This window comes from Equus przewalskii, chromosome 3 (genome assembly GCF_037783145.1).
Source record: "Equus przewalskii isolate Varuska chromosome 3, EquPr2, whole genome shotgun sequence".
Lineage (NCBI taxonomy): Eukaryota > Metazoa > Chordata > Mammalia > Perissodactyla > Equidae > Equus > Equus przewalskii.
In genome coordinates, this window is record NC_091833.1 from 43,465,028 (window position 1) to 43,477,953 (window position 12,926).

Consider the following 12,926-nt stretch of genomic DNA (forward strand, 5'->3'; position numbering starts at 1 on the left):
GTCAGCAGAGCCTCCAGCTAGGATCCTGGGTGGACTGGAGACTGGACCTGAGCTCCCCACAGGACTCAGTGGAACAGGGCATGCCTTATACTCTCGGCCACTACACACTGGATGAAGGGCAGGCAAAAGATGTTTATTTTGATGGCAGGGAATAAATGGGGTCTTTAAAAATATAGTATCTGTCTTAACCTTGTTTTGTATTAAATATCTTTCATGTTAATTACGCTTCCTAATTATAAATCCATAGCAGGAATTCTTTCCAGAGTGTCATGTAAAGGAAAAAGCCACTGCTTGGTCCAGCACAGCGTGCATTCCCACTGTACCATCAACTGAAGGCGGAGTTTCATGAGAGCCACGTGCAGAGCCCACGGGGCCCTGAGATGCCAGCTTGGGAGCTGAGCTGTTAGCGCCAGCAAGGTGGCTCTCCCTCACTGAGGCTTTGCACACGTGCGGGTGGTCTTCTGCTGGATGTTGCTGATGCCTAAAACAGAGAGGAAAGGGAGAGAGGGGGAGAAGGGAGATAAAAAGGTAACAGAGAAAGAGGAGAAGCAAACACTGTACACCTTTAATAATCTAAAAAGTTTTTAAAAATAAGAACTGAACTTTAAAGAACAGTGAAAGAGGGCAGGGGGGCAGAAGACACGTGAGGGAGCCCATTGGTTTGTCTGTGGCTGACAACTGATGTTGGAAATTAACTAGACAAGACATATGCTGGAAAATATGGCATCACCTCTTTGAAAGGCTAAAACGACCTCTGGGAGCATCAAAGGTCATCACGAGGCTTCAGAAGAAGGGGCGCCGCACATCCCTTCGTGTTCCTGCAGCATCTTGTAAGCAGCCACGGGACGACCCGCTGCAGTGAACTCTGCCCAGTCAGATGGGAACCAAGGAGGAGAGTTTTCCACAGCACTTCCCAACGGACTCACTGCTTCTATGATTAAATCCTGAGGGATCTCAGGTCTTCCTAGAAACAAAATTTTAGAACTAAAAAGTCTTCAACAGAAGGTAGGTATGGCTGCAGAAACCTCGCCTAGGAGTGCTGACTCTGCCACTAATTAGCTTGGTCTGTGACTTTAGCAAGTCATTTAGCCACATCACTAAAAAAAAAAAAAACCACTCAGTATACAAACCAGAAGCAGTGCTCAAAATAATGACAACAGAAAGACTGCGAGGAAATTCAGTCCCTCCTGGCTGGGCCCCTCCGTCTCCCCTCACCTGGACAATTTGACGATCATCAACTGGGAGATGTGTGTGACAGTCCAGTCTTCATTGTAGGTTTCCTATTTAAAATTTAATACCTGAGAAGCTCTAAGCCAGGATTTATTTTCCCCCTAAGAAAATATATTATTCCGACACCTAAGTACCAGAGGGGTTGCTTGATCCTCAGAGTGAAAAGTGAAAAGCCCTCTAAGTTCCTTTCCAGGATTTCACGTGTCATTGTTTTCTCCTCCAAAGGGAGGTTTGGGGTAATAGTAACGTCTGCCACAGCATCACCTGGATTAAATCTCTGGCAGGCAGGAAATGCATCAGCCCTTACATCATTTTCAAGAGAGCGCATGAAGAAACCAATACAGGACAAAAAATTTATATGAGCAGGAAATCTCTAAAGCACAGTCCACTCTCTCTGTGGCTCTCAACTTCCCTGGGAACCTCCCAGAAATGACCTAAAAGCCTGAGAGAACACTTACCATATAGAGACCAGGGTAAAGATTAAGTTCTCACAGGAAGTTCACATATGAAGTCTGAGAACTCAACACTGGGTTAGCTTTGACCCCTCTTGTAATAAAATGCTCTAAATAGCTGTGTGCACACACATGCACCCCAAATTAGGAAAAGAGTGGAAACCAAAGAAGCATATAAAGCAAGGTTTAAAAGTGAGGCTCAAAAATTGAGAAGAGCAAAGTTCTTTTGACACATAGAAAATAAAAACGTGAAAAGGACCTCTGATATTATCAAATGCAACCTCATTTAATGGAGGAGGAAACTGAGGCCCTGAAAGCTAAAATGGTCCTGCTGCTCCTCCTTAGCCATGTGAGGTCTGCGCATCCAGCGACCATTACAGCAGCACATCTGAGCCAGCATCCTCACATCTTCCCTCTCTTGATGAACTAGTCAATTATATGCCAGATCAACCTCTGAATTATCCTTTAAAGCATTCCCCTCCACTTCCTAGAAACAGGCTTTGCATGAAATTTGAGAGGTCATTCAATTCATTCCCTTACATTAATCAGAACTAAGTTTCAGAAATATAATAGATATGCACTTTCTTTATTTACTTAAAGTTCTATAAAGAAAATGAGTTCTCAATTATTGATGGAAAACAATGTTGGAATACCTATAATTTGGCATGGATGCTGCTCTCAAGATGCCCATGGCTAGTAGGAAAGATGAGGCATGTACTAAAAGAATTATAATATCAAGAAGACAAGAGCCAGGAAATTACTAGAGGAGTAGAGAAGATGATGCCATCATTCCTTGCTGGGGGATGCATAAAGTGACTTAAAGGCAACTCCGAGATTGGATTGCGGTACCTGGAGAAGCACGTGTATTCCAAGCTGGGGACTGTGCATGGAAAGCAAGGCAGGGGCAAACAAGTGCATGTGGAGAAAACCCACGGAGTTCAGTCTTACAGAAGAAAGCAGGCACGCTGGAGAGTCTGTGGGCTATAACACTAGAAAGGCGGACTCAATCCTGTGGGTGTAGGATCTCTGGAGCTAAGAAAAGGCGCTTTGTGTCTTCATCCTGTAGTCCACACAGAATCATTCATTTATCCGTTAGACAAAATTTTGAAGCAACACCTAAGTAAGGGGCACCAGGGAAAGGCACTAGGGATGCAAATTTGAGAAAACACGGTATCTACTTTCATGGAGCTTAGCCTCCCTTGGGAATGACAGATAAGCAGTCACTGATGACTGCACAACAGCATGAGAAATGTCACGATGGTATGCACAGGGTCACGGGGAGGATATAAGAAGACTGACTAAAGTCAGATTTGTGAGGGAATAATAATAGCTGTCCCAAAGGAAGATACTGTGAAGATAAGAAGCAGTTATCTAAATAGAGGAGGGGATGTTGGGTATTCAGGTAAAGAGAAAACCAAGTTAAAAACACTTGGAGGTATGAGAACATATAAAGTATTCAGAATAGAAACTACATTTTAACCCAAAGCTGTGGGAAACTATGAAGTTATGATGATGTCCAAAATTATGCTTCAAGAAAATACATCTGGGGGCCAGCCCCACGGCCCAGTGGTTAAGTTCAGTGTGCTCTGCTTCTGTGGCTTGGGTCTGCGGGTTCAGATCCTGGGCGTGGACCTACACCACTCGGTAGCAGCCATGCTCTGGTGGCATCCCACATACAAAATTGAGGAAGACTGGCACAGATGTTAGCTCAGGGACAATCTTCCTCAAAATACATCTGGCAGCAGCATGTAGAAAAAATTGGAAATGGGAAAGACAAAGAGGAAGTAACTATAAAATGCTCTACTCCAGAGTCTAGAAAAATGGTAGAGAGGACCCAAAACTGCCCAGTTCAAGTGGGAATATTATGGAGACAGCATTCATTCAATTGAGCAAACCAAAAACTTAGAGAACAAAGGAAATATGTGGCATCTCACATTTTAGGATGGATCAACCCAAACTGGGAACCAGGAAGGAAAGCAGAGAGAGCAGGAAATATAGCAGGGAGAAAACAGTTAAGAGGTAGACAGCAGAACCCAGAGAGAGAGAGAGAAGGTGCACCTGGAATAACAGAAGGAAGAAGGGCTTGGGCGCTGTGGAGAGTAGAGCGACCATAGGAAAGGCTTCTGGTGACAAAGAGCAGGGGGGTCCCTTGGGAAAGGAGCTTCAGAAGGGAATGGAGGAGAAGCCAAATTACAAGATATTACGAATTACTGGATCAGGAAAGCAGTTACTCTTTGGAACTCTGGAGAAATTCAAGGGGAGAAAAGGACAGAGGCTGGTAATTTGAGAAACACCGTGGGAATTTTTTTGGTAGAGGAGATTTGAAAAAGGTTGTAGATCAGAAAAAAGAATCCAGTTGAGAGGGAGGATTTAACAATCTTTATTGGCAGGAGTTTCATATTTCTATCTTAAATTGATAGTACAAATCATCTCCTCCTGCTTTGTTTTGAAAGATGGAGGACCTCAATTTGCCATCCTCTCAATGCTGATGGCCTTCCTATATGTGGGGCCTATTACTAAATGACACCTCAGTCTTCATTTCTGGGTCAAAATACCAACCCATTAGTCTTTCTCATGAGTTTTTTAAATCTACATGGCTTTTCCTTTGTTCCCTTCTCCATATTCTACAGAGTCATCTGGAAAAAATCCACAAGAGGGCCCAACAACTTAATAAGGCCAAGCCTGAATTGAGTTTTTAAAAATGTAGGTATATGATGACCCCTCTATACCAGTGGTTTGCAAACTCATTTGGTTTTGTTTTCAAAGCAGAGAAACCATTTCTTTCAATCAAATCATGTGCAAGCTAAAAGCAGCTGCTCGCTTAGAGGGAGGGTAAGCAAAAGAGAGCCCTAACATTAGGCACCCCCTCCCCATTCTGCAAAGGCAGAATGACCAGTAGGTGTCACTCCAAGAAGCCCCCAGGGGGCTGAAGACCACCGTTCATAACACGTGCTGGTTTATGTGTCCAGTGCCATAGTCACTGCTTAAGTGACAATATGATAGTGCTGAATCATGGCTGTGTTTCCTTATTAGTTTCTAAATTTTTCATAGAACACCTATGCAAGTTATCTATCTTTTATCATGCCAAAAAAACCACAGTCTTTATCACTTCATAATCTGTAGATCTTTCCTGAAACCTTCTCCTACTTAAAAATGTCACACAGAATTGTGATCACATAATCCCAGACATTAGCTACCTCTTTTCTGAATAGCTTCATGACAGCTGCGAACTTAATGTGAACACTGTCTGGAAGCCAGTTCACTGATGACATCAGAAACAATGGGACTGACCCAAACACTCTGTGTTGCAAATAAAATGTTTCTTCTTTTTCCCTCCAAAGAAAAGTCAAGGCTAATAAAATTCCCCCTCCACTAAATATCCCAGAAGCTCTGAACTACAAAATGTATAATCTATAAAAAGTGATAGAAAAGATTCATAAAAAGCGTACTGTACACCATGATACTAACCTAATAAATTTAACAGCCAGGCCCAGGTCAGCTATACAGCAAGTTCCATTTTTCTTCACCAAGATGTTCTTACTTTTCAGATCTCGATGGGCAATTGCTGGTTTGCCTTGAGTACTAAAGATTTCAGTGTGCAAATGACATAAGCCACTGACAGAAGAATAGGCTAACTTCAGCATGGACTTAGTGTCTAGTGTGGTGGACTTCAGATAATCATAGAGGGAGCCATTTTCGTGATAGTCTGTGATCAGGTACAGCTGGGTCCAGGACCCTGTGCCTTTGATATCTGCAGCAATGAACCCTAAAAGGAAAAAAGACAGAAAGGTTTAGAGCAAAGTGTTTTCTGAATATTATAAGGAATAATTCACATTCTCAACTATCATTCTTTGTCATAGGGTTTTTTTGCGTAGCATTTCATTCAGTTTTCTGATTACGCCTATGACAGTATTAAGTTACTAATACCAATCAGAGGCAATCAAAACAGTACAGGTAGAGAAACATTAAGAGTTTGTATCTGAAAACATGATCTTTTTCCAATCAGTAGTTGATATTTAAACTATTTTAAGTTAACAGTAAATAGTTCATGGTATTATAGTAACACATAAGCCACTGTTTACAAAAACAGGGTCCTGAGTCAAGGCGGACATTCCACAATTAGCTTACCCTCTTTCCCCTGGAATGCTCCAGCTAGATCATTTCTAACTTGAGAAAATAAAAAGGAAATCAATTCTGGATATAAATAAACCCAGCAGATAAAATTCCTGTAACTTCTCACAACATTTAAACAAAAACGTGCTCCTGCAAATCCCGAAGAAACCCTAAGAAATTCTGGTATTCCATTTACATTTCCTGTCCCAGAAGAAAAAAAACATTTGAGCGTATTCCATTTCTAGTCCACCATTCCTTCGTAGAAGAGTCTTAGTCATTCCTCCTGTGAGGTCTCCCATTAGAAGCTTATGACGTTCTTGGGCTCGTGCCAAGAAGAAAATGTCTCTATATTTCATAACAGGTCTAGACAGATGGGTTAACACGCAGAGGTTAACAGAAAAACAGAGGATAGCTAGGAAACCCTGAACATTGCTCTCCGACTTCTACTCACCCAAAATGTTCTCATGCCTCATCAGCACCGTCTGATAGATTTCTGTCTCTCGGAACCAGCTGGCTTCCTCAGTGGTGAAGAACACTTTCACAGCTACCTTTTCGCCACGCCACTTTCCCATCCAGACTTCCCCATAGCGACCTTTGCCAATCTGTTTCACCATCTGAATCTGCTTCGCTATCGTCCTTTGGACCTGTTCAATCCCAAAACGCTCTGTTAGTATGCTCACAGCACTCCAGATTTGTTTAATCTTTTTTTTTTTCCAGAAAGGAAACAATTACTGCATGTAAAATATATTTAGTCAGTAGTTTTTCTTTATATAGATGAGTTATTAGTATTTACTAATTCATGCTGCCCTCTTTGAAATGTATTTGAGATGGATTGTGGATTCTGAATGTTTGAAACACTGCTTCCAAATTATTAAATATTTCATTCTACCTATTACCACTTTCATAGAGAAAAAACCCTGAAAGCATTCACAGTAAGTGGCAGAAGAGAATATTTTTCACTTCCACCACTATAGTGCCATACTAGATACTCTGAAGGGACTCATGCCACTATACACTTGGATAAAATATAACAAACAAACGTCTATTGCATTGTTGGGCACACAAAGAAATAAAGGAAATCTCCAAGCAGGGAGGGACGGAGGGAGGAAGGGAGGGAAAGAGGGCGGTAAGAGTTGAGACCAGAGCAGGGAAAGATAAGCATTAAGCATATACAAAAGCCAGGTTGCTGTCTGGGGAAGGAATAACACCAACACTGGGATACAGAATACAAACTTCGACTCTTTAAAATTAGAGAAACTGAAACTAGGACCCCAGCATGAAGCTGGGACCACTAAATGATACTAAATTTGCCCTAGGGTGGTAGCTCACCATGGCTCCCAGCAAACACAAACACAAATCCTCTCCTGAGGAAATCGTTTGCAGAAAACTTCATTCCATCACGATGATGAGATACAAGATACTCTGAAGGAACTCTTGCCACCATACCACTTGATCAAGGGTAAAATATAAGAAATAAAAAACTGTAATGCATTGTCGGGCTCCCAAAAGAAATCTCCAAGGAGGGGAGGGAGGCAGGGTTGAGAGGATGTGCGGTGACGGTGGGAAAAAGGAAAATGGAGCAAGAGAAGGAAAGGAGAGAGGAAAAGAAGATCCCAAAGTATAAATTCCTTAAAACAAAAGGAAATAGCCACTATAAATGAGAGTCGAGAGAAACAACCCAAATAGATATTAAATCTTCAGATTACAGATACCTGGAATTTTCAGATACGGAATGCTAAGGAACGCAACATGAAACATGTAAAGAAGTAGAAGATGGAATGAAAAACAAGCAAGTAGCAAGAATTATTGAAAATTATGCTTTGAAGTGGAACAGTTAACTAACACAATCGAAAAAGTAAAATGGAAACTACACAATGTTATAAACCATCATGGTCTCAATTGAAAAAAATGTAAAATGGACAGGTAAAACAATAGCTTAGAGCTGGAGAGAAATCTAAGCTATAGAGAGCTCTGAATAATTAGAGAGTGTAGTAGAGACAACGAGAAAAAAACATGACAGTTAAGTGGCATAGCGGTTAAATGACTCTTTATACATGCTCTTTATCCCATTCGCGCTTACAGTAAAATATTTTAAGAACTCCATGACTAAAAGGGCTAAATAGTGGTGACTATTTACATAATTTGTGAGATATACACAAAGAACCCAGCACAGAGCTCTTATAAGATCTGATCAGAACACTGGAACATACTTTTTTGCAGATATATGCCTTGCCTCAAGTAAGCAAAGTGTTTCTTTTTGTTTTTGCACATTTACGGACCATGTAATTACATTGAGTCCACCCAGATAATCCAGAATAATCTCAAGGTCAGTTGATTACTGATCTTAATTCCCCTCTGCCATGCAAAATAACAGAGTCTAGGGATTAGGAGCTGGACATTTTGGGGCGCCATTATTCTGCCTGCCACAGATGTCTACCAATTAGGATGGGTTCTGTTTTTGCATGACGGCCGATTTTATCAATTCAAGAGGTAATGCCAGCTATTGCCAGAACAATTAACAGCACTAATATCAGACTGAAAGCTTTTTGGGAAAAGAGTCTTTTTTAAAAAGTTTTTCTAAGAAGATTGAAAAATTCAAGCATTGCTGACATGCAATTAAGCCACTCAGCCTGAAGGAAATAAGGAACTCCCTTCAGGAGTCAACCTGCTTTGTGAGCAAACCGTCAGTCTATGTCCATTCCCACGTGAGGGGACAGAAGCACCACGAGCACTGAGCGTTCAGAGCCAAATCCACAAGGAGTTAACTCACTGACCTGAGAGGAGACTTTCTCCATTTGTTAAAGAAATATTATACTTAATTCACAGCATTGCTTCTGTAAAGCCATGGAACATTTCCTCATGTAAATAGTTTTCCATCTGCTTCTTTTCTAATGATAACATATCTTCTTATAACTTAATGAAAATACTGATGAAATTGGCAATGCTCGAAAGAATAGGAATAACTTAGAAAAAGTCTCACTAAATTATATTCAGAAATTAAAAATACACTTGTATTTTGAGATTTATTATAACATCAACAACCTGAAAATATAACTTCTCTAATACTGAGAATTTTTCTTCACTAAACTAGGTTTTATAGGCTCTTCCTTTCCATCCTGCCCCTATCAAATACTCTTCTTTGTTTTATTTAAGCAACATTTGGTTCACATCTCTCGAACATTAAGAGCAGAGATCCTACAGGCAGAGCATCTGGGTTTGACCCCTGGCTTCTCCACGCTGTAGCAGCTGACCATCTGGGCCCAGGTCCCGATGTGCGACACGGGGTGGATTTCTGGTGCTGCCTCACAGGGCTGCCCTGAGCATTAAATGAGGACACAGTTGTAAAGCCTGGTGTCTGGCCAGGACTGGAATCCTGGCAATCTGGATGCTTTAACCACTGTATGCTTAACAGCCAAACACTATTTTTTGGTACCTAGATTATAGAAATAAAATGATATTTTCATAGATATTAAAAGTTGGAGTTGAAAGCTTTTTAAAACACATGGTTGAGCAGTCCCTTTAATCACTCAGGTCCTCTACTGAGGACACAAAGGGAACACAATGTGGTCTCCCCTCTTCAGAGGGGACACAGCTAAAGACACAGCTGCACGAACGCCAGTCCCAGCATTGTTTTAAACTGCTGCAGAGGTAATATAAGCAGAATGTTACGACAGAAGATAAATGGACCGGCTCAGCCTGGGGTAAGTTGCCATAGAGATAAAACGGAGGTAGCCTTGAGCCTTAAGTCTGAGGAACTCTCCAGAAAGATATTACATTTGCAAAGACATGGACTTTAAAAACACATGTTGTATCTGTGAAACAATTGCTCGAGGCTGATGCTAGAGCTCAGGAGCAGGTGGGGAAAGGTGGGAGGAGAGGGGTGCCTTACACGCCCAGCTAGGAAAGGAGGCCCATGACACCGCTGGGCATTAGGATGTCCTATCCAGGGAAGTAACACAGAAAGGTCAAGAATTTTAGAGAGATAACTCCACAGTAATAAGAAAGATGGGTTAGAAGAAAAATAGTTTTCAATTCCAAGAGCATAAGTATCTGATTCATTAATAGCAAAGGGGATTTTGATATTTGTACTTTTCTTTTTAGAAAAAGTATAACAATACAGATTTTTAAATAAAAGAAATGCATTTGTATATATTAATTAAATTCTAAAAATAAAAGTCAAGCAATTTGATAATACAAACTTTTACCTTAAAGGAATTTACATCCTAAGTGGCATCAGCTTGGTCATAATGACCCCCTCATAAGAGCTTTTGTGTCTGGTCTATTAACTCCAGGGAAGACGTTAGTCAAAGCACGCCGAGTTTCAGTTATGCGGGATGAACAAGTCCTAGAGCTCTACTGCACAGCACGGTGCCTACAGTTAACTACGGTGTATTGTAGTCTTAAGAATGTGCTAAGAGAGCAGATTTTATGTTGTGTTCTTATCATAAAATAATAATAATAATAAGCAGCAAATAAAGACGGCAGGAGGAAACTTTTGGAGGTGATGGATATGTTTACGGCCTAGATTGTGGTGACAGTTTCATGGATGTATACTCACCTCCAAACTCTTCAAGTTGTATACATTAAATATACACAGCTTTTTTGTATATCAATAAAAAAAGATTTATAAAAGAAATTCCTGGCTCGAGATTTTTAAAAATGTTACTTTTAGTACTAAATAAAAAGTCACCAAAGGAATCAAGTAAACAAGACGTTCAGTCAGAACCAGACAATAAAGATTAGGAAAATCCATCTTAAGAGTTTATTAAGGAAACTATTTCTCATTAAAATTGTTATTTCCATCCTGAGTCCCAACAATCTTTTTGCATGGTCCATAAAGGGACCAAATGTTTTCCTCATTAAAGCAAGTGCCTTGGATTCGGTATATATTTTCTCCAAGGTTGGCAGTGTTGACCACCAAAATATTAAACCTCTCCTGAATGGAAAAGCCAAGACTTCACTGGGAAACATAAACCCTCCAGCTGAAATGCAGCCTTCTTCCCTTGTGGGAGGACTCAGGTCCCAGTTGGTTGTAATACTTCGCCTTCAAAAGCCAGGCCAAACTGCAGTAATGCTATCCTTACTGAAAGCAGAGGGAAGATGGCCCCACGCTGAATGTTTGCTAATCTGCTCTTTACCAGAACGTCTGAGGGGCTGGATTGTAACCATATACTGACATTAAAAAACAATCACCTTACCCCCAACATGTCAAACTGTTATCAGGAAGTCCTCATCTGAGATCTGATGTCTAACTGACTGCACAGAGCTTTCTCTTTGTCCACTGTCCTATCTGCTTCAGTAAAATGAAATCCTGTCATTACTGACATTTCCTCCTAGAAGACATTTCCTTCACTTTCAAGATGTGCTCTTCTCATACCAGCAGAGGGAGGCCTGATCCGCTTCCCGAGCTCTGGGACTGCTCAATTAAGTCTCTCAGGGATTCTCCGGGAGGAATGTATGTTTCGTCCTGTTCTAACCCAATGCTGTACCGAGGTCTGGTTTCTTGTCTTTTATACCTAAAGATGCATAAAGGAAGATAGTCTTAGACACTAGACTGCAATGATGGGGCAAACACTAGAGAAAAAAAAGAGTCATCACAGTAGGTTTTATTTTAGCACATAAATATGATACAAGATTAAATGCTCAGTATTTATTACCCTTAGTTATGATTTCCAAAATATAAATCACAATTATTTTGCTAACCTATTTTTTAAAATAAATTACCTGATTTTACTCAGTCTCAATCATGTATAATTTTTCTTCTCTCTTCCTTTCAATTGCCTATTTCCAAGGAGGTTACATTCCCTTAATGTTTCTTTATAGCTCCAGTACTCATTCCCTAAGATCTTTCCCTTTAAGGTCCCTAATTAAATAAAGATGCAAATTTTTGGTTTACAAAAGACATTACAGCTAACTCTCTCATCTAAGGTAGTATAAAGCGATAATATAGATAAAAGGAATAAATTAAAAGTTTAAAAAATTTTGTCAATAATTATAATGTCTCTGATTAGAAATGGATTTATTTCAATCAACTCTCATTTGCAGAATAGTATCATAAATGAGTATTACAAAAGGCAAATGCTGTGAATTTAAAGGTGCTTGATATTTCACAAACTAGAAAATAAGTTCTTAGGTGACATAAAATAATTTGTAACTGCATATTTTAATATAGTAACCGAACTTATTTTAATAATTAATGTATAAATTATCTTTAAAATCTTTCAATACTAAGGGGAAATTGTTAGCTCAGGAAATAAGGAATTACTCAAGCAATTCTAAGTTCAATTTCTCTGCTTAGAATAAAACCTCATAATAAGTAGCTCCTGAATTCCCTAACTACCCACATTTCCCCAGGGGTGAAATGTATCTGGATGGTTTTGATGTTTGAAGCAGAAATGAGATGGGTATCTATTAATAGCTTCACTGGGACAAATGTTTATCAGTAGTAACTGATATTATCAGTGAAATCTATGATCTAATTGGGTCAAAGAAAGCTGTGGTGAAAACATCAACAGGTAGGATAGTAGGTGAGGAAGATAATATAAACTCAAAACCCTACATCTGCATGTTGGAAACTTACCTGAAGTAACAGAATAAAATGATAAGGACCAAGAGCAAACTACAGACGGTCACAGAAATAAGTAAGGCCTTGTGGTGTATAGGACCATCAACAAAATCTGAAATTAAAAAGAAAGAGAGACATAATATGGAGAATATTTTCACTTAAAAATTAGGAAGCAACTCTTTCCTAAAAGTACTTGCTAAGCTCCATATGCAGGATGTGAGAGGTGCTTTCAATCTGCTAATTGATAAATATATATATACACACTCAAAATTAAGTCAGTCCAACCAGCATCAATCATTGTTCACTAGGCACTTGTTTCAAGAGCACGCATTTCTTCCTCTCCGGAAGGAATAACACAGAACACACATACTCAGAGTGAACAAATGTAAATGGATCAGTGCCCCTAAAACACCAGCAGGCAGTTCATCTTTATTTCAGATCCAGCTGATGGGTTTACAGGCTTTTCTCATGTGGTTTCTGAAGCATTCTATATCACGAATCTGGATAAAAATGAATCTATATTCATTGTACATAAAACACAAAGTCATCTTATGATGGATACAAAG

The 12,926-nt window shown here is 39.8% G+C and overlaps 1 protein-coding gene across 26 annotated transcripts in view; it reads right to left on the minus strand.

Annotated features, from left to right (window-relative positions):
• Positions 1–12,926, minus strand: part of BMPR1B (bone morphogenetic protein receptor type 1B) — a 377,755-nt gene that overhangs the window by 14,576 nt on the left and 350,253 nt on the right. For all 26 annotated transcript variants that reach the window (XM_070614244.1, XM_070614259.1, XM_070614248.1 and 23 more), the window contains 4 exons: positions 12,376–12,472; positions 11,173–11,311; positions 6,247–6,439; positions 5,151–5,448 (listed from right to left, as the gene is read on the minus strand). In XM_070614244.1, the coding sequence (XP_070470345.1) occupies positions 5,151–5,448; positions 6,247–6,439; positions 11,173–11,311; positions 12,376–12,472 (727 nt within the window). The remainder of the gene's footprint in view (positions 1–5,150; positions 5,449–6,246; positions 6,440–11,172; positions 11,312–12,375; positions 12,473–12,926) is intronic.